The sequence below is a fragment of the Denticeps clupeoides genome, chromosome 5 (assembly GCF_900700375.1).
Source record: "Denticeps clupeoides chromosome 5, fDenClu1.1, whole genome shotgun sequence".
NCBI lineage: Eukaryota > Metazoa > Chordata > Actinopteri > Clupeiformes > Denticipitidae > Denticeps > Denticeps clupeoides.
In genome coordinates, this window is record NC_041711.1 from 24,864,884 (window position 1) to 24,890,008 (window position 25,125).

At 44.5% G+C, this 25,125-nt stretch overlaps 3 protein-coding genes across 4 annotated transcripts; all 3 read left to right on the plus strand.

Annotated features, from left to right (window-relative positions):
* Positions 1-229: 229 nt before the first annotated feature.
* hibadhb (3-hydroxyisobutyrate dehydrogenase b) lies at positions 230-9,229 on the plus strand. Of its 2 annotated transcripts, none has more exons than XM_028982005.1 (8): positions 230-340; positions 1,977-2,137; positions 2,601-2,710; positions 2,826-2,947; positions 7,260-7,393; positions 7,488-7,564; positions 8,090-8,246; positions 8,358-9,229. In XM_028982005.1, the coding sequence occupies exons 1-8, from the start codon at positions 271-273 to the stop codon at positions 8,514-8,516; spliced, it is 990 nt and encodes a 329-aa protein (XP_028837838.1). In that variant the 5' UTR covers positions 230-270; the 3' UTR covers positions 8,517-9,229. The 2 variants fall into 2 exon arrangements, with proteins under 2 accessions (XP_028837838.1, XP_028837837.1); XM_028982004.1 differs by having other exon boundaries at positions 234-340; positions 1,974-2,137.
* Positions 9,230-16,141: 6,912 nt separating this feature from the next.
* Positions 16,142-17,279, plus strand: hoxa13b (homeobox A13b). The gene is made up of 2 exons (XM_028979039.1): positions 16,142-16,763; positions 17,041-17,279. Exons 1-2 carry the CDS (start codon positions 16,142-16,144, stop codon positions 17,277-17,279), a joined length of 861 nt encoding a protein of 286 aa, XP_028834872.1.
* Positions 17,280-21,617: 4,338 nt separating this feature from the next.
* On the plus strand, positions 21,618-22,683 carry hoxa11b (homeobox A11b). Its single transcript, XM_028980147.1, is given in 5 exon segments — positions 21,618-21,807; positions 21,810-21,862; positions 21,864-21,983; positions 21,985-22,172; positions 22,455-22,683. Coding segments are annotated over 5 exon segments (780 nt in total).
* Positions 22,684-25,125: the final 2,442 nt, after the last annotated feature.

Here is a 25,125-nt window from a genome sequence, read left to right on the forward strand (position 1 = left end):
ACGCATACTTTGAAAAGATTAGGTGGGAATTTAGATCAGCAACTATGTATGCAGGAACCGAATTGTGTTCAGAGTTGCCAATGTTGCCCCCCCCCCCCCCCCCCCCCCCCCCCTCCTTGGGATAATGTGCGTCGCAGAGGAAATCCTGCCCTGGCCCTTTTCATTGGCCGAGGCTTCGGAAGCCGCGCTCTGCGATTGGCCGGAATCCGCGCCATTTATCTCCGCCCACCCCGCGCCGCGACGCGACTCCGAGGTTAGGAGGAAAGAAGCATGGCCGCTGTGTTAAGGGGGCCCTGGAAGCTTTGGGGAAGGTGGCACACCCACGTCGGCCCGGCAATGGGTAACGCGTCCCGACCTCCTCGCTCTGCCGGCCCGGGGCGCGTTCTGGACGGGCGTCGGGGACGCGCGGGGCTCGGGGGCCTCGGCAAAGTTTGCACGCAAACTCCGCTGGCTAGCAGCGCGGCTAACGTCCCGAGTGCGGGTCATCGCGCCGCCGTTCGGACGGTCACCGGCGGCAGATGGTGTGCGCCGTTTAAAACGCTCTTGGCACCTGCACACCCGGGCGGCCTCCTGTCGTCTCCTTTATCGGGAGGCCAGCTAGCCCGTGTTCAGGTCTTAGCAGCGTCGGAGCCTTCTCTCCACTGATCTTAACGTTAATGCGTCTATTTCTCGTTTTTTTTCTCCCACATATAATGTTATTGCTAAATACTCTTCTTTTTTTTCCTGCAGCTTTTCTGTTTTTTTTTTTTTGTTTTTTTTGCTTGCCCGCCTGTCTTGTCTGCGTTCTTTAAATCCCTCTCCATAAGTGTCCGAACACGCGAAGCCAGTCGCAGGTGTAAAAGTGGAGGAGTTCCTCCCCTGCGAGTGGACAGAATCCCGCGGACTTTGCGTGTGGCCGCGCAGTGTTGGGCTGGTGCGACTTCACGATTAAGTTGTTTTGCGCTGGAGAGCTCTTGCAGTTACGTTACATTCGTTTTTTTTTTTTTTTTAATTCAGCATTAACTGTGTGGTAAGTGAAGATAATAAAATATTGTGCGTGGAGATCTACTGAAGAAGTTAAGTTGTATTATTTGGCAGCTGTGCACTTGGGACCAATGAGGTTTCATCTGCTTTCAGGTTCAAGCTTGTCATAAACAGATAACAATGCAATTATAACCCATAATGAAATTAATAGATCAATAAAAATTAAAAACAGAATAAGTAAATGTAGCAAATCCTGTTAAATACAATTGCATTTTACTGCAAACAATTAAAATATGCATTTATAAATGTATATTATATATGCATGCATAAGGATTTTTAGATGAAGGTATATTTCTGGATGTATTGTGGGTAGATTGATTCCAGTAGTGTCAGCAAGTGCTGGTGCTGCTCTTGATGCTAATCTAATATCGTGCAATATGCTAAACCAGTTTTATTCTGCCCAGTGAAAACGTTTTATATTCACATGGTGTACTGGGCGGCAGATTTAGATCTAGTTTTTACTCATGGTGCGCTGCACGTTCCCTCTCTGACCTTTGTGCCGGGCTGCATCCAGACTCGTACGGATGCACCTGCTTCAGGTTTTTATATTCACCTCAGAGTTGATGTGTAATTCCTTCTGCTTTGGATGCTACCTGTTTGGCCTGCGAGTTAATCAGTATGTCAAGGACAGGGGTGTGTCCTTATTTGTCCTTATCAGTAAGGACAAATACAGCAGCAAGGGTTGGGCATAATTTTGATAACCGATAAATTTCATTTCGACAGTAGTGGCACATATTTTATTGAAACAGCAAATTAATACATTCATAAATTCTGGTAGTATGTGTGCTATAGCTGAATGGCAAAGTATTTTTATTACATGTTTAAATGAATGCGTTAAATTCAAGACTTTGTGCACGTGGAAAAGTAATTCTTTTAATTAAATGTCAAGTGCATTTTTTCCACATCTCAAATTTTTCAAGACCACTTATAATACTGGCTTTGTCCCCCAGCAGTCTCCAGCAGGTCCATGGCCTCTAAGACACAGGTGGGCTTTGTTGGCCTTGGTAACATGGGAAGTCCCATGGCAAAAAACCTGCTGAAGCATGGGTACCCGGTTATTGCCACGGATGTGTTCCCTGAATCCTGCAAAGAGCTTCAGGAGTTGGGTGCTCAGGTACTGCTGTTTCATCATAGACTTGAATGTTGATTATGGACTAGTTGTGCTTTATGGAGTTGGTTTAGAAGTTTGTGTAGAATCTTTTTAAATGTCTTTTGAACTGATTGACCTATCTGTGTTTAATGTTAAGAGATGCAACCTGGTTTGTTTCTGTGACCTTGAAGCGATTGCTATAAAAGCATTGTCATGTCAACATGTCGTTTAGAGAGGGCGTGCTTTCCTGCATCTGTCCTGAATTGCTGTTATAAAGCATGGTATCTTTTTTTCCACAGTATTACAATCTTTGATAATCTTCATTGAACTGAATGTTTTATAAAACAGTTTTAAATTTAGGTCAGGCTTAACTATGCAGTGAACTTGCCCCAAAACAGACTTCAACAGAACACAATCCACACAGCATTCATCTGAAGATGGGCTAGTGCTCCTAAATGTCTAAACATATTTTGTTTTGCATTTCCAGATCCTGGACTCCCCAGCAGAAGTAGCAGATAAGGCTGACCGCATCATCACAATGCTTCCCTCCAGTCCCAATGTTATTGAAGTTTACACTGGGCCCAATGGCATTCTGAAGTAAGTCTTAATAGTTTGATCTCATAGCTCGACTGTCGGTGCCAATGTGTGGACATTTACACGTGACCTGCACTTTTTGACAGTAATGCATTTTCTTGTTGTTTTTTTCAATTAGGAAAGTAAAGAAAGGTTCCCTGCTCATTGACTCCAGCACCATAGACCCAGCTGTTTCCAAGGAAATGGCGCTTGCAGCAGAGAAAATGGGGGCTGTGTTTATGGATGCTCCAGTCTCTGGAGGTAAGGACCAACACTTACTGCTGTGGTCACACTAGGGAATGTGTGAAGTATAAAAATCAATTCAAAAGGGACGTTTGCAAATGTGTATGTATAGAGCGTTTGTAACCTTGGCAAGGGACATTACATATGGATTTATGTTAAATATATTGAACATATGAACACAATAACAATTTTATAAATATGTAAATACATAGATCATTGTTTTAAATACTTACTAACGTGTTATAAATGATAAAGAAAATTTAGGACATGTTTTAAGAGTGACTTAATAAAAAAAAAAAAAAAAAAAACCTCAGGATTCTGATTCATATCAATGTTGATATTTTGCTAGCGATACTTGCTCTTTCACATGATTGTAAGGATGAGGGAACAAAGTGATTAGGCAGAAAAATTAATTATTTAAGGTGTTTCAGTGTCATGGTTTGATTTCTCCCATATGGAGCCTTGTATAATTTTACAAGAAAAGTTTGGGTTCATTTGTAGCTCAGTATGTTTATGGGATACACAGACCAAATCTTGATTTGCTAATCCACTTTCCTTACCTCTTGTCTCCATTTTACTACCATTGATTTGAATGGCTCTTTAGCTGGTGGGAACTGTGCAGTTTCTCCAATTTTCTTAATCCAGCTCTCAGGTGTAGAGTTTGAACGTTATGGGGGAATCAGGAAGCCACATCTGGGAAGTGATCCTGTGACCTGTGAATTCAGACCAGGGCTCAGTGCACAGTTGGCAAAAAAGCTTCGTTTTCCCATCCCTGCACGGAGTCGTCTGCTGTGGGGGTGGGTGGCGGGGGGGTTGGGTGCAAGTTAACTTTCTTCTGATGTTATAGATGTCCCAAATTTCCAGAGGTTGACTAGGAGAATACCAGTACCGTGTTTAGGATTTTATTACCTTTCCTTGTCTGAAACAAACAGCTGCCCATCGAAAATTCAAGAGACTTTTCAATCAATAGACTGGAACTGGTGGTAAAGACATGCTGTCTCGTCAACTTTAATGTGTTAGACAACTTATACGGATAAAAGGAACGAGTACCTACCTTGGTTAACAACCTTAGAAGGAGTCTGTGTAGGAAAGGGAAGGGAGTTGACTAAATTATTCAAAGGCAGACTTGGGGGTCTGTTCTCCTGAGCCACACACACTGAACATGCTCAGTTTGTTTGAACTCAGCCTTTTAGGCAAAGGAGCCCTGTTTCCTTTGAGCTCATTCCTGAGTTTTACTAGCCAGACTTAAAGATTAATAATGATTTATGTGCTTCCTTCCCTGTAGCGGTACACTGGGATTAGAGCTGGGCAGCCTGCAATGAACTTGCTTTAGGACTGGTCATTCTGTCTGTGTCAGTGTGTGTGTGTGTGTGTCTGTCTGTCTGTCTGTGTGTGTCTGTGTGTTTTTGTATGCGTGAGCAAGATGGACAGGGAGAGAGGAGGATAATAAGATCTCGTCCCTCACCAGGGACAGTGGAAATGTTAGACGAGTAGTTTTGTCTTTCAAGGGTGATCGAGACAGCAGTGCAGACATGAAAGCCCCTCTTCGGGCTTTCAGCTTTGCTTTGAGGAACAGGGCAGTGGGTGAATGAGTCAGTGTGTGATCTGATCTCTGACATTAATGATATCTCATCCTTTCACATGTTTTCTACCTTAATTGTAATATATTACATATACAGGTAATCCCACATTTGTGTGAAACACAAAAAATGAACGAACACGCACACACTAGTAAGAGCTAAATAAGAAAACCACAGAATCTTTTGCTTTTGATTAAACTTTGCAACTCTGTCACTATGGTTGGCAATTTTAGGCACGGGATCTCCTTTTTAATTAAGATGCTGTTCCCTCTGGTTTTTTGGGCACATAAACAATAATGTCCCTCTAGTTTTTGCTCTTTTTATTTGTTGCCTCTCCCACCTCGAATGCGTCAGCACGGTCTGGCATGTGTGCAGCCGGAGCAGCTGTTAGTTTTTAAGGCAGTTATAGGAAATCCACAAAGCTCACTCGCTAGCTGCTCAGCTGCACACAATGCTTTAAAGCCAGTGTTTGCACTAATCAGTAGGGGCATCTAATGAAAGTGGAGCCGTTTCTGACATCACGGCTGCCTGGGTATCACTGCAGACACCTTCATTTGTAATAATTACAGTACTCGTTCCCTTTTATGTGTTATTGAACAGCATTGATTCTGACCATGGACTTAAGTAAGATTTTTTTTGTACCTGTGTATACCTTTGTTGTACCTTGTCATTGTGAAACACTGCAGCACAGAACATGGTTCCACTATGAAATGTGTCCTCTGCTTTTAACCATCACCCTTAGTGAGCAGTGAGCAGTGGGCAGCCATGACAAGCGCCCGGGGAGCAGTGTGTGGGTACAGTGCTCACCAAGGGTGTGTGGGGACGGTGCTCACCTCTGGTTAAAAGCAGAGGACACATTTCATAGTGGCACCATGTGCTGTGCTGCTGTGTATCACAATGACAATCACTTCACTTTCAAAACACCCCAAACAGATCATGACAGAAGGCCAACAAGCAACAACCAACAATGGGACTATTCTAAATCCACCTAGGAAGCGCTTGAAGTCTCCTGTGTGGTAATATTTTGGAGACACAAAAGCAGCCAAAGGATCAATCACCTCCACCATCCCGAGATAATCCCATGGACATATACGTGCAATTGAAGGTAGACTGGGGAGGGGGGTATAGATTCTACATGTACCAGGGAGTGAGTTATAGAGTGCTAAACCTGCCAAAATCCGCCACAGAATTTGTGCGTTTTCTTAAACAGTGGCATGAAATACGTGTTTTTACAATAAAACATTGTAAAAGGCAGTGTTCCAGAATTCAGTTTTTACAGCATTTTAATGTTAAAAACTAGCATGAATTATTAAAAACTACAATAATTTAGCCATGAAGTGTTGTAGGTTACTGATTGAAGTTTGTAACAAGTATTATGTTTTCTTCTCTCGCAGTCTCATAAATAGTCATTTAAAACATAGCCTGTTTGCATAGGTCCCAAAATGAAGCGTTTGTCTGCAGATCATAATCGTTTTATTAAGTAGGGAGATCAGACATGCGTGTAACAGCGAGTGGTATTTTTGCTAGCCTCTGTGGAATGCTCCAACAAACCACTGCTGCAAATAGGAACGGATGGTGCAGAGTGTTGAGCAGTAGTGGCAATATTCTTTCACCTCATCGTTCAAGGCTGAGCTCAGAAAATGTGAACATGCTCTTCAACTTGATCAGATTTGTGAACTGAACTGTTAAAGCTTTAATGTAGTTTTCTTTTGTTGTTAATGTCAAAATGAAGGGTTTCGGCAGCAACAAATGATCTGTGCTACCCATTGATGTGTACAGCGATTACTTTTATTTACACTTATATTTTCTAACTCTGAAAAGTTTGAAACCTTGTGTTTTGTGTGGTTTATCAATTCACATAAAATAATCATGAAATCGGGGTTATTTCTCAGACTAATCGTACCACAAATTTCTAATTGTTTCAACCCTAGTCTTATTACATTTGATGCGTGGGCAATCATGGCCTTGCTCTGTTTACCAAAATAGTTAAATGAGCAGAAAAAATCCCAGAATGCAACTTGAGAAATATGGACTTCCTTTTCTCATGCTCCTTTGTTCCCACAGTCGACAGAATAGTTCTGCAAATGTTTTTCAGGAAGCCTGCGTGTTACTGTGGACTTGCTGACATCAGACTTTGTGACTTTGGCCTCCCCCTTTACATTCAGCTTTGCTCATGTTGGTTTTTAATACGATGGTGAAAATATCTCCCATTGGCTGCTCCTCGCCACATTTGAAGGCGGTCCTGAGGACTCCTTTTGTGTGTATATGCTGCCTGACTAATCCCCCGAGAACAAGAACCTCTCCCACGACTCCGAGCTTGTCCTCATTAAGTGTTAGACCATTAGCTTTCAAACCAGAGGGGGGGTGGAGCAGCTCATGAGTCAGTCATCCACACTGGGGGTACATGTCACATGGCCAAATTACAAATCAGCAGTGTAAGTGAAACTGGCTGTTTATTTCTTTGTGTCTGACTTCATAATCATTTTTTTTGTTCCCCCACCATGCATGTATTTTGATTCTGGGTGTTCTCCTGTGTTGTCTTGTCTTCGTCTTACCCCTCATCATCCTGATTGTGCTCATTTGAACCTATGTGTATCTAAACCTCCTATTTGTGTAGTTTGCCATTATTTCTTAAGGCAACTTATGATTTTACATGATGTGTGTCGTATTCCTTAAGTATGGTTTGTGATGAAAAACAAATCAGGTTAACAAATGATGGAAATATCAGCTGTGCACTTTCTCTTGGCCAGGTGTGGGAGCTGCAAGCTCAGGCAAACTCACCTTCATGGTGGGGGGAGTGGAGGAGGAGTTCACTGCGGCGAAGGAGCTGCTGAGCTGCATGGGTGCCAATGTAGTTTACTGCGGACAGGTTGGCACAGGACAGGTTTGTGCCCACATGCAGCTAAACACACACATACATTTACATGTGTTTTTGTTGTTCCTAATGTTTCTTCTTTTTGTTTTCTTTTTTTATTAAGGCTGCTAAAATATGCAACAATATGCTTCTGGCTATTGGGATGATTGGCACAGCAGAAACCATGAATCTTGGAATCAGGTGGATTAAATTCTGGTTTTATTTCTCCTCCTACCTTTGCTAAAAACAGAAACCAAGCATCCTTGACACCATTTACAGTATTTTGCATGTTCTTTAAGACTGTAGTATAAAGGGTTCAAAGGTAGATATTTTTAATAATATGACCAAATAGTTTCTAATGATAACCAAATATACTGTAAAAGTGTAATCTTTTATGAGTTGACAACAGAATTAAAGTCAAACACGTATAAAATATATCTAAGAACATTTTATTTGTTGTTATGCTTTTCCAAGTAACCAAAGCAAAATTCCTGTAGTAATTGATATTTAATTTGTACTTAACATTTGCATTTCACAAAACACTCTATTAATATCTTATAGATTTTATGATGAATGTGAAATTGCTGCATGTTGTCATTTTCAGAAAATAAAATCATGCTGTTTTCAAATTACTGTTAAAAAAAAAAAAAAAAAAAAAAAGACAAACGCACATTTTCTCTGTCTGAATCTGACAGTATCACAAGATCCTTTTTTCTGCCCTTACAGACTTGGTCTAGATCCAAAACTGCTGACAAAGATCCTGAACATGAGCTCTGGCCGCTGCTGGTCAAGTGACACGTATAACCCAGTGCCAGGGGTGATGGAGGGTGTACCTTCTGCAAACAACTACCAGGGAGGCTTTGGTACCACATTAATGGCAAAGGTGAGCCTTCCTCATGTTTTGTAATTTTTTATTACAGACTTAAGATGCCACAGTGATTTGTTTATGATTGATAAACTCTCTAATACAGTTTTTTTTTCTGTTTTTGATAAGGATCTTGGTCTGGCCCAGAACACAGCCACAAACACTAAGACTCCCATTCTTTTGGGGTCCCTGGCTCACCAGATATTCCGAATGATGTGTGCACGGGGCTACGCCGGTAAAGATTTCTCTTCTGTATTCCAGTTCCTTCGAGAGGAGGAGGGTCAGTAGGGGACAGTCAGTACTCAGTCCTGTCAAATGCTAGCCACACTTCCCCAACTCGAGCAAACCCCACCCCCGCCTGAAGTCCACTGTATTCAAACCTCGGTGTGCCTCAGAGAGACATCGCTGTGCAAGCGTCATTCATGTGCAAATGCACTGGGGCTGGAAGGATGTAAACAAACATGCAAGCGGGAGAATGTGAGATATTGTGGAGAAATGATGTGAGTTAAATGTGTCCATATGTTGGTTTGTTGTTTTTTTTTCTGGTGAAGGAGGTTATTGTTACTTGTGTGTTATCCTGCCCTGTAAACGCAGCACTCCTACCCTCTCTCACCACCACCATCCTTCTTAGGCCATACTGTGTTTATTTTAACCCATGTAGTTCTTCAGTAGCCTGTTCATGATTGTTCTGATGATACTGTTACTGAGATTTGCAGCACGTTTTAAGAAAAATCACACATTTATATTGGCTACACACGTAGCAGCTGACCTGAGCCAGGACATGCCTTTTCAAACTAGACACCATTGTTCCAGATGTTCTAAGAATATTCAGTAGATATTCTGATATTTCCGTTTGTTTGTTTGTTTGTTTATTTCTTTTCTTATTTAATTTTTTTCCCCAGTTTTCTTTTTTTAAATTGTGACAAAAAAAGGTTGCCGGTTAGTCCCTATGGTTAACTCCGATGTATGTGAAAATATTTCGATTAAAGAGAAGAAATGTTCTTACTGGGGTGGTTTCTGACTTATTATATGGTTTAGTGTAACTGATAATGACATGACATACCTCAGTCATCACAGTCCATTTTATTTCGACTATTATTTCACTACAGTTTATTGATAGTAAAGTTGATCCACTCTGAACATAAACCTCTGTCAGTTTAACTTTTGAACAAGACTGGGGAAACATGCAAACATTTCATTTCTTTCATTTTGAAAACAGCCCCTGTCTGAAATCGGGGTGACCGAAATTAATATAATGCTTCCTAATACCAAACATGTCCAAACAATGTCATTTAATGCCACTGGGTTATCATGTCTAAACATCTGTAAAACTTTAAAAGCCCCAGCTGTCATTGTCAAAACTCATACAAGGCACCTTTTTCCCCCATGTGAGTTAAATACTTTTTTTAATTTGTTAAATTTTGTATTCTTCTGTACAGTGAACAATTCATATTGGCATAGAAAGTGTCCTATAAAGTGAACACAGAGTACAGCTTGATGTAATTCAGAAGGCCTCCCAAAAACCTCAGACAGGTTTCTAATTTGAATTGCTTTTATGGTTGTGTTAATATTATTATGATCTCTGATTATCTGCATACTGCCCTCCCTCGACTCAATCCTCTGGTGTGCAAATCCTACCATGTAAGTAACGTGGCTAATAAGCACAGACCGCGGGTTTAGCAAGTTCTGAAGTCAAAATGAAAAAGTTCTATATCTGGGTTTCAGAATAATGAAATTAATAAAATATGGCTGCCTTATTCTTCACGGGTGTGCCTGAGGTGCTCACCAGTAAACATGTTGCATAATATCCCGGTTAGTAGCTAGTAAGCAGTTGGTTGTATTCAAACAATACTTTTCTTGGAAGGAGCATGGAAGTGCTCCTGAAGGAGCACCAGAACATCGAACTGCCATGTGTACAGTTGTGGCAAAAAAAAAAGTTTTGAGTGGCAGTGGTGGCCTAGCGGTTAAGGAAGCGGCCCCGTAAACAGAAGGTTAACAGAAGGTAAACAGAATCCCGATCCGCCAAAGTGCCACTGAGGTGCCACTGAGCAAAGCACCGTCCCCACACACTGCTCCCTGGGTGCCTGTCATGGCTGCCCACTGCTCACTCAGGGGGATGGGATAAATGCACAGGACAAATTTCACTGTGTGCACCATGTGCTGTGCTGCTGTGTATCACATGTGACAATCACTTCACTTTACAAATACTGGTTTTCACAAAGTTTGCTGCTTTAATGTTTTTAGATCTTTTTGACAGTTGTTTCTGTGGTATATCTACAAGCATTTGTTTTAAGTGTCAGGGTTTTATTGATAAATTTATGCTAAGAGTGTTGACCTCTTCAATTCGCCCTGACATGCTGTCAATCAACTTCTGGGCCAAACCCTGACTGACGGCAACCCATTCCATCATCATCAGTGCTTGGAGTTTGCCAGGATTTGTGGGTTTTTGTTTGTCCACCCGCCTCTTGATGATTGACTAGTTCTCAATTGGATCCTGACCATGGATCCCCAAGCCCCTTAGTTATCACTTTGGCCTTATAGGACAGTGCTCCACCATGCTGGAAAAGGCATTGTTCTTCACCAAACTGTTCTTGGATGGTTGGGAGAAGTTGCTGTCGGACGATGTTTTCGTGCCATTCTTTATTCATGGCTAAGTTCTGAGGCAAAAGTGTGAGTGAGCCCACTGCCTTGGGTGAGAAGCAGCCCTCACATGAATGGTCTCAGGGTGCTTTACTGTTGGCACGAGACAGGACCGATGGTAGCGCTCATCTTTTCTTCTCCGGACTAATTTTTTCTAGATGCCCCAAACAATCGGAAAAGGGCTTCATCTGAGAAAATGACTTTACCCCAGTCCTCAGCTGTCCACTCCCTGTCCATTTTGCAGACTATCAGTTTGTCCTTGACGCTTTTCTTGAAGAGAAGTGACTTCTTTGCTGCCCTTCTTGACATCAGGCCATCCTCCAAATGGTTGATTTAGGTGCAGTCTTAGTAGCAGCAATGTCCTTGACTGCGAAGCCCTGCAACACAATGATGACAGCACGTGTTTTCTTGCAGGTAACCATGGCTACAGAGGAAGAACAATGATTTCAAGCATCACCCTCCTTTTACAGCATCCAGTCTGCTATTCTAACTCAATCAGCATGACAGGATGATCTCCAGCCTCGTGCTCCTCAACACTCTCACTCATGTTAACGAGAGGATCACTGAAACGATCTCAGCAGCTCCTTTTGTGGCAGGGCTGAATGCAGTGGAAATTGATTTTTTGGGGGATTAAGTTCATTTTCATGGCAAAGGGGGACTTTACAATTCATCCGATCACTCTTCATAACACTCTGGAGTATGTGCAAATTGTCATAATAAAAACTTTATAAACAGGCGTACTTTGTGAAAACCAGCATTTGTGTCATTCTCAAAACCTTCGGCCATGACTGCACTGCCTTCCCACCAGAACATCAACCTGAACTCCCTCCACAGGAATCCACACTTCCTGCTGATACCAAATGAATGTCACCTAGTTCAGGTTGCTTTTGTAGAATAAATTTTTAAAAAATGTTATTTATGACCTGATGAAATGTAATACAATGCAAAAGTACATTTGGTGACTGTGTCTTGTTGTGGTATTTAAAACTGCTTTACCTGCACTGATGACATTTGTCTCTCTCTTCCTTCAACTGCAACGCGATCGGCGCCTAATTTCACCGCGTTATCACAAGGTCGAAAGAGAAAAGTTGTATAACGATCGTTTTAATGAATCCTACATAAATGCCCTCATGGTCCAAACGCCCTGAATGATCCGAATCGACCTGTCAGTAGAAACAAGAAGATGGCAGATGGCTTGATGAATGTTAGAACGAGAAATGAAACACAGACCTTCACTGGCCTGACTTGGAAGCCACCGATAACGAAACCTGCCATGTTGCGGTCATATGGAGGAAAGTGGCGTGTTTTTCTCTAGTGCGTTAATCGTTTTTTTAATCATTATTATAAACATGCACCGTTACAGAGGTGGGCGGGGTTTAACTAAAAAAAAAACACTAATTCGCACATAAAATGCGCTTATCGAACGGGGCCGGGATTTATTCACATGTGGAGTTCGGCAAATACTGAGCAAAAATAGCACCCTAAAATGGAATTATACAAAAAAAAAAAAAAAAAAAAACCAGATTCAACCAGTGCATGTTCTTCATTACATGACATTTCGCTTCATGTCTGGGGAGCCTACACGATGCTGAAATTTGCTGCAGCTGTCCAGAACGGATGAGATGTAATATTTAATGCGCCTCTGTGGGAGAAACCATTGTAAAATTCAGCGTTGTGACTGAAAAGTGGTTTTGGAAGAGTCCAAATTCACATTCAATAATTCAATTATGCACAATGATAATGATAAAAATAATAGTAACAACACAGCATTTAGAAACCTAGACTGTTTTCACGTTCATATTTAGATTTCTACGTAAAAGCACGTCGGACTGAACCAAACTGAGAGGTTTTGTAATGCCTCGGCTCTGGCAGCGCGTCCCCGTACCCTGCTGAGCGAAGAGAAGTTTGGAAATGTACCATAAAATTTGGCAGCGGCACCGCTGAAATTTACGCTATGCTAATATCAAAACAGACCCGTGTGTGTGTGTGTGTGTGTGTGTTTCAGAGAGAAAGGAGGAGAGACACAGAGCAGGCGGTATGTTTCTGATCTTCTCTGCAAAGAGCCACCGAGAGGCCAAAATGCCAGAGGTCACATGATCACAAGACAAACCCATAAAAAGTCCATTAAGCTCTGAAGACTAAGTGCTGCGTTATCTAGTTGGCAGGTTTTACAAACAGAGCACCACTTTAGCCTCGCAGGCTGCAGCTCTTACCCTCGAACAGTCCCGTGGACGTCCACGCCACGCCACGCCACGCCACGCCACGCCACGCCCGTCCCGTACGGCCAGGACAGCTCCCACTCGCCGCTCGTTTACACGTCTGCGGCGACAGTGGCTGGAGAACATTTTACACGATCCGTGGATGAAGGGTGTGTGTGTGTGGGAGGGAGGGGGCGAGCGCGGGCTTTTTTAAGGAACGTTCCACGCGTCGCGATTGGGCTGTGGCTGGCACGTCCACGACCTATACCCATACTCCTCGTGTTTCATCCACCGTGGGGCGCTGACAGAAACAAAGAATCGGCGCGCGTTAGAATTCCTTCGCTGGTCCTTGCTGTCGCATGTTTGCCTGTCCCCGTTGCGGTCGTTGCTTGGCTCCGGTTCGGCTCCGGTTCGGACCAGTGCGTGATGTAGGCTGCGTCACAGGCTTGAACTACACCCCCCCCCTCGGCTCTTTCTGCCTATTCCGCACCATTTGCGTGTAATTACTTTGACCTTGAGATAAGACCCGGGGTGTGACTGCGACGGGCTTTATTACAGAAGAAGAGAGTGTCGGGAGCGCCAAGCTCACCGCGGGTCTTCAGGAAAAGATGGGAGGTCACGGCGAGACGAATATTCCCTTTTATCTTCTGAAATTCGTTCTGCGCTTAACGAAGGATCCAAATCAAAGTAATAAAAAAACCTAAAACACACGTCAACACATAGTAATATAGAGACATACAAAATTCGTGAAAACATATTGTCTCTGTAATTTGAAATATTCGGCCAGCAGGTGTTGATAAAATAGGAATATATTTATTCGAATTACGAATTATTACCATTTGTTGGTTTTTAAATCGCTAACTGATATTTTACTAGTAAAATCAGGACTGATAATAATAAGCATCCCTAATCTTAAAATTGGTTATGGAAATTAAAATCCATCTGGATTATATTTTATTTATTTAACCATTTTATCCCACTCAGGACCATTTACATTTAGTAAATAATTTAGACCGTTCAAAGGCGAATAGTGAATAGTTTCTTCTTTAATTATTATATATTCGAAGTTGTACTTTCAGCAGTTTGTGTCCCAAACCTGTTTTATTAATATGGCGAATGAATATGATTGAACTTGATGTGTGGAATACTAACGGCCTTCTGAATGGCGCGTTTTAAACGTTGTAAAATGGCACAGAATGGGCACGGAACACACATTTCATCCGAATACATTTCTTGCCTCTTCAGTCAAGTCATTTCCTGATGTACATGTGTAGGTTCCATATATTTCTATAGAATTAACTTCTGGATTAGACGCTGAAATCGGCCACGACTGTAGAATAATGGAGCTCGTGTGTGCGTAAATCGCGAGGAAACTGACCTCAACATTGGAGTAAAGTCGCCTTAACACCATCATAAAGACACCTGGCCGACAGAAGCATATTTGCTGGTGGTCAGGTACGCAAGATCCTCTCCAAAAGTACGCATGGTCACCAAATCCGGGTCTATTTGGCCGGATTTTATCTTGGCAAATTAGGACGGGATCGTAACAGATGAGCGGTTCAGGAAACGAATTCTAGACGAAGTCTAAAGCTTTTCGACATAAATATCGTCGCTGTCGTGGGTCGGCCGTGGACTAATCTCGCGTAAAACCCAAGAGGGTTCCAGCACGGAACGACTCGTGGCGTTAAACTCGTGAATTTCACTTCAGTCGCCTGTGCTGCACCTGACTGCGTGTCGAGGCCATGGGCTGCGTGGGACAGAGATGAAATGGACATTGAATGGGGCTCTTCGGCCCGTGATTCAACATGTGGCGCATTTCCACGGAAGTAGAAATGAACGTCGCGTTTTGAATGGACTCATGAAGCTTTTTTTAAGGATTAATCGAGTTTTAGTTTAGATCAGCTTTAATGTTGTTTAAATCGTTTTACTGGAAAGAAATGCCCGCAACACGTTTAGTAAAACTTTCACACTTTAAAATCGGATTAAATGATTTACTTCGAATTGACTTCGGCGAGGACATTTTTTTTTTTAATTCTCTTCTTTTAGATCATTTTCGGACGCTTTTCGGATGTACACATGTCCCGATCTCTCCATTTTTTTCATCCCCGACATTAAATGCATCAGTAAACAGCGAAGCAAGCAGTGAACTTACTCCTCAGTGTCTGGGCGTGGGAAGGGGACATTTTCTTCTTCATCCCCACCGTGGAATTTGGTAACGTCCGCGTGGTTCCCCGGATGTAGACTTTTAATTAAGCGACACGAGCGCAGGAAAGGGCAGTGTCGGTGAAACACACACACACACACACACACACACACAGGCCGGATCCCCCCCGACTCATGTGCGTTAATTACATCGTTTCTACACCCCGCTCGTCTGCCCGGCGCGGACCTGAAAGAGAGCTCTCCGGCCAGACCGCGGCTTTCAACTTGACCTTGGCCTCCAGCCGCGTCTCGTTACGCGCCAGGCCCCGTCTGGAACGTCCAGCTTCCGGGTCACTTCTACATCGACAGGGCGCTGGCTGTTTTAAAACTTGTCGTTAAGCAAAGGATTCTGGGTGATTTTATAGATTCGAAGTTTTTTTTTTTGAATGCAACCTATTGCAATATTGCTCCAATATACGTCTGATATAATACAAGTTTAAACGTGTATCGTCGTCCAGATGCTACACCCGCGTAAAAGCAGCGATGTCGATAATAAATATTCGATAGAACGTGGCCTTCACGGCTCCGCAAATTGCGTCTTTTCACGCTTCCCAACGTCCGATGCGTCAAACTGGAATTTCTGCTATTACGCCAAATTAATAATAATAATAATAATGAGAATAATTTCTCGTTCTTATTATATCTCGTGGCATAATTAAACGGCGCGGCGACCACGAGCCGCGTTATCTGCGCTCCAGACGTTTCTCGCCCTTCTTTGCATATCACGTGGCCGCGCTCGTCCAATGACGTCGCGGCGCTGGCGCGCACGGGCGCGCGAGGATCGCTCGCTCTCCCCGGTCGCCCCGGTATCTCGTTTCAGTCGCGGCGATTTGTTAAAAAGAGCTCGCCGCGGGTCCCGATGCGGCGCCTGCTATGACCGCGTCCCTGCTCCTCCACTCGCGCTGGATCGACCCGGTGATGTTCCTGTACGAGAACGGCTTCGACGACGCCAGCAAGAACATGGACGGCTTCGCGGGAGGCAATTTCGCCGCGAACCAGTGCCGGAACGTCATGGCCCACTCGAGTTACACCTCCGGCGAGGTGCCGGGCTCCGGCGTGGGCGACCCCGGCAAGCAGTGCAGCCCCTGCTCGGCCGCGCCGAGCTCCTCCAACGCCTCCCTGCCCTACGGATACTTCGGCGGCGGCTACTACCCGTGCAGGGTGGCGCACCACGGCGGCGTCAAGTCGTGCGTGCAGCCCGCGTCCTACGCGGAGAAGTACGCGGACGCGTCCGCCGCCGGGGAGGAGTTCCCGTCCCGGGCGAAGGAGTTCGCTTTCTACCAGGGCTACTCCCCCGGGCCCTACCAGCCGGTGCCGGGCTACCTGGACATGCCCGTGGTCCCCACGCTGAGCGCGCCCGCCGAGGCCCGCCACGAGCCGCTCCTGCCCGTGGAGACCTACCAGCCGTGGGCTCTCAGCAACGGGTGGAGCAGCCCGGTGTACTGTGGCAAGGAGCAGGCGCAGGCCAATCCCCTGTGGAAGTCGTCCATGCAAGGTACCCTATTATACCTGAGATTATTATTCTTATTACTATTATTATTCGTACGGATTTTAATCGAATTGCTTTACGGGAGTAATTTAATCTCACCGTTCAAGTACGAATTTAACGAATAACTGATTATTATTTATTTTAATTTTTTTTTTTGCGTTCTGGGACATTTGGAATGCTTTTTTATTCTCTTCTTCACGCTGGTCCCTGTACGGGCGCGAAAACGGAGCCGCAGCCGACTTGCGTGTTTTTTCTCTCTCTCTCTCTCTCTCCCTCTCTCCAGACTCGGTGGCCGGGCCAGACGGCGGCGTTCGGCGAGGCCGGAAGAAGCGCGTCCCCTACACCAAGGTCCAGCTGAAGGAGCTGGAGCGGGAGTACGCCACCAACAAATTCATCACCAAGGACAAGAGGAGGCGGATATCCGCGCAGACAAACTTGACCGAGCGACAAGTCACCATCTGGTTTCAGAACAGGCGGGTCAAGGAGAAGAAGGTGGTCAGCAAATTCAAGAGCGCGAGCTAACCAGACTCTGAAGCTGCTCTGTCAAATGGAAGGAACTTTTTTTTACCATAATTTATTCTGTCCACTGTCCCCACTTTCGACTTTGGATTGACTCTGCGTTTGGGAGATGTAGGTGGAATTTAACCTTTTTTTTCTCTCTCTCTCTGTACATAATTCCGTAAAAAAAACGCATTTCGTTTTCGTTGCGCAGGGGCGTGGAGTGACGTGGATTTTTGCATCATATAGGCTACTGTAGATACTCGCTGTGTTCGTTTTAGCTCCACTCGGCCATGTACACATTTTTTTTTATGTGGTCGGTTGTGGCAGAATTCCACGGTTCTCACATTATGTGTCTAATTGCAAAATGAAATAATTCACATTTTGGACCACGCGCCAGAAGGCCAGACCAACACGTGTGTATTCAGATCGAGTTTGTGCTTCTTTTGTAAAGCAATGTCAGTTCGTGTCTAAACTGCGTGGAGCTGCTTTTGTTATACCAACAATTTTATCATTTTATTTTGTAATTCTAATATTGAGAGACAGTATCTGCTAACTCGATTTTTTTTCTCTGACAAACCCGTGTGTTTTTGTCCAAAATGTCTGTAAATAAACGTAATTAAAAGTTTAGTTCCCATTTAATCTTATTACAGAAATAGCCAAGTACATTTTCTCCCAATAAAACGACGATAACTGTGAGAAAACACAACGTGTATCTGTTTCTGGAAATATGCTTTTACTTTGTTTTGGCAAGATGCGTTAACGTCACGGAATGTATCTACACAGCCACATGTAATTAATATTTCCGCAAATTAACCTTTTGTAAAATTGAGTGGATGGCTCTCGGGATTAGAGGCAATAACAGAGAAAATGAGGAAAAGTAAAAGCAGGCGCACTTGGCCTCAAATTTGAACAACAGCACCATCTGCTGGACGAGACATGTCGGTGACGGTGCCGCCGCCCTACCTGCTCGGCGCTGACGTCACAACAGAAAAAGGGCCTAAAGTATTCTGAAGTATAGTTTTTTTTAAGTATTTATTATTTACCTGAATTTATAATTCACCTGAATTCGTATAAATCAGACTCGAGGGGCGATTAGTTGCACAAATAGACCAGATGAACAAAAAAGGTTTTACATCGTTACATCGTCACTTTGCATCGTTACATCGTCACTCTCTCTCTCTCTCTCTCTATATATATATATATATATATATATACACACACACACACAGAGATATATAGATAGATAGATAATCCATAGCAAAATAACGATGGACCACGAATATCCATTAAACGAAAATAGTGAGGAATATATTGTTTTGTTTTGTAACCTATACGCAAAACCTTCTTTACTTATAAAAAAACAGGGAAATAAAAATAAAATAAATTGGTAAGTAAGTAAGCTTTATTGTTATCCGGGTTATACACGTAGTACACATTGCGACGAAATATCGTCCTCCTGAACCAAAGATTCATGATTCAAGATTGGTTTATTGTCAGTACAACAGTATACACAGTATACCGTGTATTGAAAAAACGTTTCACACAGATCCCCCCATAGTGCATTCATAAAAATATATATGTATATACACGCTAAACTAAACTATACTAACTAAAACTAAAACTTAAATACTGTACAGGTGTCTCTACAGGAGAAAAGTAGAACTTTTCTGTACAATGAACAGGTCGAACAGGACATAACTGGACAACATCATGGATGTTTGCGTAGGATGCTTGTAAGTGGAAGATGCAACATACAATTCAGAAAAAATGTATGTACACACACACACACACACACACACACATATATATATATATATATATATATTACATTAAAAAAAAGTTTTTTACACATACACATTATTTTAATATAAATTCTCACATATAAAAGAAAAAATACTATAAATAAACAAAGGGAAGGGTCACTGCAAAAATGTACCGAAGAGAGCAGTGCAGTAACGAGAAAGAGGGCAAATGTACTGCGGAGTCCCTTAAAGGTGAAGAACGTATGTAACCAGCTACCAAGTCATGGTGTAAATGTAGCGGTGTTGCAACTCACTGCGCTGATCACAATATTAACAGCGCACCTTTCAGAGGTGAAATGCTGTGAGTAGTTTAATTCACAAATTAATATCCCACTTATACAACGTAGTGTCGCCCTCGTGTCACTCCGACAAAAACCGCCGCCGAGTTGCGTGGGATTCGGTCAGGCCGGACGTGATTGGACGCCACGGCGCCTCCTGCAGCGGCGCGGAGAGACGCAAGACCCGGCGCGGAGCAGGACGGGATTTGGCGGGATCACCCACAGGCGCCACCCACAGGCGAGAGGAGCGAGAGCGGGTCGACGCGGGGCCCTGCGCCTCTCCGCGCCGCGAAAAGTCCTGTCAAATCCCACCGATTACCGGGATTACTGGAATTCTGCAGCGTGCAAGTACGAAACTTTCTACCGGACAAAAGTAAAGTCAAATATAAAAGGAAAATATTTGGGTATTCTCTTATTGTCGCGGTAAAAACGATGCGGTTTTAAATAAGGTAACATTGTAGCTCGGATGCAGTCTCTGTAAAATCGTATTTTTTCATAAAGCGTTTAGGGAAATAAAGAATGTTTTATATATATATATATATAAAAACGAGTTCAGCTACTCCTCCCGGCTGGACACGGTTCTTTTAGCGCGCCGCTGAACCCCAGAAAGGCGGAATTTATTTGCCAGTGAAACAGGTCCGGTCGACACTGGAAAGTTGTCGGAACCGGGTCTCCCTCCTGAAATAAAGAAAAGCGAGGTTAATCATGTAAAAGGTGAAGGAGGAGAGGAAATTCCCCTTCACAGCTCCTCTCACTTACCAGTTAAACCATTCTCATATTTATTACTGTGTTAAATTGGTGTTATTAAATAAAAAAAAATAAAAAAAAAATTCTACAGCTTCTTTATATTACAACTCCAGTGAATTTAATTTAATTTAAATCGTCCCCGTGATCTTGTTCTTTTGTTGGCGCAAAACCACAGCGCGGATCGTCGTGTCGAAACGCAGATTCTCATTTCCACGTTTATCTCATCCATTTCACTGGTGAACAATTACTGCTCGTTTCCTAAAATCTGTCTCACACCGCAGCAGAACCATTTTAATTTTAAATCCCCCTGAAAGTGGACTTTCGGTCGTCCGACGAACTGGAAACACAACTGACAATAACTTTCTCGGATAATAATAACGACAAATAATATTAATTAAATACTAATGGTAATAATAATACAGGATTATGGGTTTATTCTGCAGGCTGATGGATTTTTTTTTTTTTTTGCTGGGATGGCCTGCCACGGAAAGCCAGGAAGCTCCTGTCGGGGCCGAAGTGAAGTATTCATTTCAGGAATACTGTCACCTACGCGTCGTGGTCGCCTTACCGCGGGCCTCGGCGCGCGTCCTCCTCCCGGTTCGAGGTCTCATTGAAGTTCACGAATTCCGGGTAGGTGGTGGCGTCCCGCTCGGCCCTTCCGCCGCCCCGACCCGTCCGCCTTGACAATAGCTGCAACCTCGACCAACGCCACCATAAAAGCAGTCTGTGTCGCCACCACCCCCCACGCACACTGTCCCGCAATAAAGCAGGAACTGGAGCCCACGCTTCAAATACAAACCCCGAAAAAAAAGAATATATTCCCTTTATTATTAATACTATGCGATCCCAGTTGTACATCCTTCATAAAAAAAGGCCTTAACAAAACTTTAAACGCCTTTAAATGGTTTTAGTAATACAAACTAATGTTTTAGCAAAATCTCGCAAGATTATTATTATTATTATAACTATTACTAGAAGAAATGGAATTCGGAGCAGAAATGAATCGAGTTTGTCAGGCGCTTTGAATGATGAAGTGATGAAAAACTGCCCGAGGGCGAGAAATGACACGTATCGCTGATCCTGAAATGGTTTCACGTGTAAATTAACACCCAAGTCTGCGAAATTCGGTTCAATCAAAGCAGACCAATCGGAGCCCAGATCTCCACGAGCAGACTGGAATGAATCGGACCGATCAAATATCGAGCAATCGATTAAAACCCGCGGCTTGATTTGTTTTGAAACGGGCTGAGACGGAGCCTGGGTGGTGGATTACAAATGACTCCAATGCGTCACGGACGCACACACGCACGCGAACGCGCGCGCGCGCGCACGCACACGCACACACTTCGGCCGTCTCCGCTTCACCAGAGAGAGGTACATGTCAATTTCTGCCGTGGGTCACATGACTGGCGCGCTCTGGAATGGATGGAGATGGATCTCCACGTCAGCTCGCGTCTCCAAGTTTCCAAAGCCACTGGAGGAGCGGCGGCGGAGGACGATGTAGCGCGGCAGCGCGACGCGGAGCGGCCACGATGGACTTCGACGAGCGCGTGCCCGTCGGGTCCAACATGTATCTGCCCGGCTGCACTTACTACGTCTCCGGCGCGGACTTCTCCAGCCTGCCGCCCTTCCTGCCCCAGACCCCGGCGTCGTGTCCCGTCACGTACTCCTACCCGTCCGGCAACCTGCCGCAGGTACAGTCGGTGAGGGACGTCGCCTTCCGGACAAATGGCACCACAGGGGCGCGCTGTCCCACTGCTACCCCGCGGACGAGGTGGGCGCGCAGGGACTGCGTGTTCTCCAAGCACGGCTCGGTCGTGTACCACCCGGCCTCCGGCCACGCGGCCAACCTGTACGGCGGCGTGGGCAGGAACGGGGTGCTGCCGCAGGCGTTCGAACCAGTTCTTCGAGAGCGCGTACGGGAGCGCGGAGAGCGCGCCGGGCGGCCACGCGGAGGAGGAGCGCGCCGCCGACGGGACTGTGCCGGTGCCGGTGCCGGAGCCGGAGCCGGTGGCGGGACCGGAGCGCAGCAGCAGCCCGGAGTCCTCTTCCGGCAACAACGAGGAGAAAGTCGGCGGCGGCGGCGGTACGTCCCGGCGCGCCGCTCTTAAACTTTTTTATATGCTGTTTTATAAGCATATAAGCTTTATGGAGGCCTGTAGATTTACCCCAACTTTGTTATAAACGCAGGATCACGTGCTCGAGATTGAAATTGGCCGTGAAAGACAGGCCCCCTTCCCCTTCCGCCGTTTTTACACGTTTTCACCGGCGCGTTGGTACCCACTTTCCGACGGAGACCCCACGCGGGCATGTTTTAATATCGCTGATCAGTGTTTAACGCGTGTCGCCCTGCGTTTCCAGGAGGAGGAACAGAGGCCGAGGAAGAAGCGATGCCCCTACACCAAGTACCAGATCCGGGAGCTGGAGAGGGAGTTCTTCTTCAGCGTCTACATCAACAAGGAGAAGCGCCTGCAGCTCTCCAGGATGCTCAACCTCACCGACCGCCAGGTCAAGATCTGGTTCCAGAACCGCAGGATGAAGGAGAAGAAGCTGAACAGGGACCGCTTGCAGTATTACTCCTCCAACCCGCTGCTGTAGGGCTCCGGCGGAGCTCAAGTTCGCGCCCCGCGAGACTCTTTCACGACTGGAAGCCACATTTGTACGCATTTCTAAACCCACCCTCCTATTTACAGCCCCTCGTGTTGTTGTTGCTGTTATGATTATTCGTTTTATTCCCACCTAGCAATAATTATACCGACGTGACCAAGGACGTTCGTTCCTGGCGGAAGTGGCGATGTTTGTTGAGGTGACATTTCGGGACATTTTATTTTTTCCATGTTGTGCATCCTTTTGCAATACGTTGTTTGTACATTGGCGCGCGCACAATTAGAAAATATTGTTGAAGGTAAATATGCGTAGACGTTTATTTATCTATCTATCTATCTATCTATCTATCTATCTATCTATCTATCTATCTATCTATCTATCTATCTATCTATCTAATGGAAAATTTCTATGTCGTGGTACTATTTTATTTATTTTATGTATACGTTTTACATGAATTCAGTTAACACACTGTTATTTTAATCATTAAATTAAACATTTACATACATGTAAATCAGCACATCGCGTTTAAATAGAAATTCACGACAACATGCGCGTTGCGTCTCACCTTTTCTTCTGGGCAGACTGCTCTCCTCTCGGCATTTAGACAATAAAATACATAAGAACCAGGCCGTGCGGGTCTAAATTACACAAAAGCCTCATCCGAGCCGATATTTTTCTACGAATTACACGAGGTGGTATCAAATGTTTGATGTATGCCTCCATATATTTCCAACCGAGAGCATAAATTGATTCGCGGATCGGATATCTGACGTGATGGTGTCCATTACGGAACTTCTACCCGAGGCCTGGTCGCGTAGATCAGTAGTAACAGTTACTCGAGTTACCAGAAGGCGTGAATGGGGGACGAGTAAATGCGGAGAAAAAGAGAGAAAAAGAGATTTTTTTTTTTACTGCCTAATTCCAGGCCGAGGACCGATAAACAAAAGGCCACCTCGCGCTAACAAGCGCTGCTTTACGCGACGAGGCGACGTTGCGCATCCTTTCAGAGTCTCTGGAAATGTTCCAGCTAATTGCGGCACTTCCCCCTCTGTTCTGTAGCAACTTGGCCATAAAAGGCGTCGTGGTCTGGCGCGTCCGTACAATCGGAGTGCGGCGTAATAAACGGTCTGAGACCAAGGTTATTAACTGCGAGCGCGGGGCCGAAAAGCGCGCCTGGGACCCCGGGACGCTGCCGTTCACGGGCTCCCCGCCGCCGGCGCTCCCGCCGCTCGACGCCGGGCGGCGCTCTTCAGATCAATGTCATTGTCGCGCATCCCAAATAACGCCGCAGAACGACGGCGAGCGGAAGAGGAGCGTCGATTTATACCGACCAGAAGCTCGTCACTGATCAGGTAAAAAAAAAAGCTGTTCAGTATGTGTGTGTGTGTGTATGGGTGTGTGTGTGTATGTATGCGTGTGAGTGTGTATGGACTCCGGCCTACTGTAGCCTCGTTCCCCTGAACCTTTTTTTGTCTCCTTCCACATTTACATTTACGGCATTTATCAGGCGCCCTTATCCAGAGCGACTTAGTCAGTAATTACAGGGACAGTCCCCCCCTGGAGTAATTTAGGGCTAAGTGTCTTGCTCAGGGACACAATGGTAGTAAGTGGGATTTGAACCTGGGCCTTCTGGTCCATAGGCGAGTGTGTTACCCACTAGGCCACTACCATCCTTCTCACGATATGAACTACTCTCCCTGCCGTGGGGAAGCATTTTAGACGCAACGAACCCCTATTTTAACGCGAGCAGTTATCTCGTGTGGTCCCGAGGAAAAAGCGAGCCGTGAAGACACCGGCGTCTTCGTAAATGTCGCATGGACGGAATAAAACGACGCGTTACGTGACACGAGGCGGGGGTGACCTGGGCTGCGCCTGTTACAATATTTCCTTATTCGAGAGCCGCAGTATAAATATCACATCGTCTGGCACAACGACATTAAAGTGTATTTTTAACCCTAATATGTTGGCTTTTATTTGTACGGACAGCTAAATTTGATCAGTCGGTAGACATTTCACGCAACTAACTTTCTCTGAATAATGCAAACATATGCAAAATGTATATCACTAATTGACTTTAAGCATAAATAAACTGCATTTTGGCATTTAATGCACGGTACATCATATTCTGCAAAGAAAGAAATAAAATAAAATAAAGTAAAAGTGCAAAAAACTGCACCGACAATTGAACGCATTTCATATGCGAAAATAATCCGAGTGAAGCTCGGTTTCTCTTGTGCCTCTAACCTTACAATATTTTGGTGCTTTAGAGGGTGTTAATGCAGGCTCGTTTTCCCCGCCACATTTAATACCTTGGCAAGACCTTGCTTGTTGTGAACGCATTTCACCAAAATCGAAAGAATTCGCATTTCGGATCCCAAACAACGTTTTTTTTTTCTTTTTCTTTAATGGGTTCAGTCTCTTGTATTTATTATG

What these genes read in the sequence shown, in the direction of transcription:
- hibadhb (XM_028982004.1), top strand. Translation starts at nt 271, where the DNA reads ATGGCCGCTGTGTTAAGGGGGCCCTGGAAGCTTTGGGGAAGGTGGCAC. An exon ending in CCACGTCGGCCCGGCAATGG is followed by an intron (nt 341 to 1,973) that starts GTAACGCGTCCC and finishes TTTGTCCCCCAG; the next exon opens with CAGTCTCCAGCAGGTCCATG. An exon ending in TTCAGGAGTTGGGTGCTCAG is followed by an intron (nt 2,138 to 2,600) that starts GTACTGCTGTTT and finishes TTGCATTTCCAG; the next exon opens with ATCCTGGACTCCCCAGCAGA.
- hoxa13b (XM_028979039.1), top strand. Translation starts at nt 16,142, where the DNA reads ATGACCGCGTCCCTGCTCCTCCACTCGCGCTGGATCGACCCGGTGATG. An exon ending in GTGGAAGTCGTCCATGCAAG is followed by an intron (nt 16,764 to 17,040) that starts GTACCCTATTAT and finishes CCCTCTCTCCAG; the next exon opens with ACTCGGTGGCCGGGCCAGAC.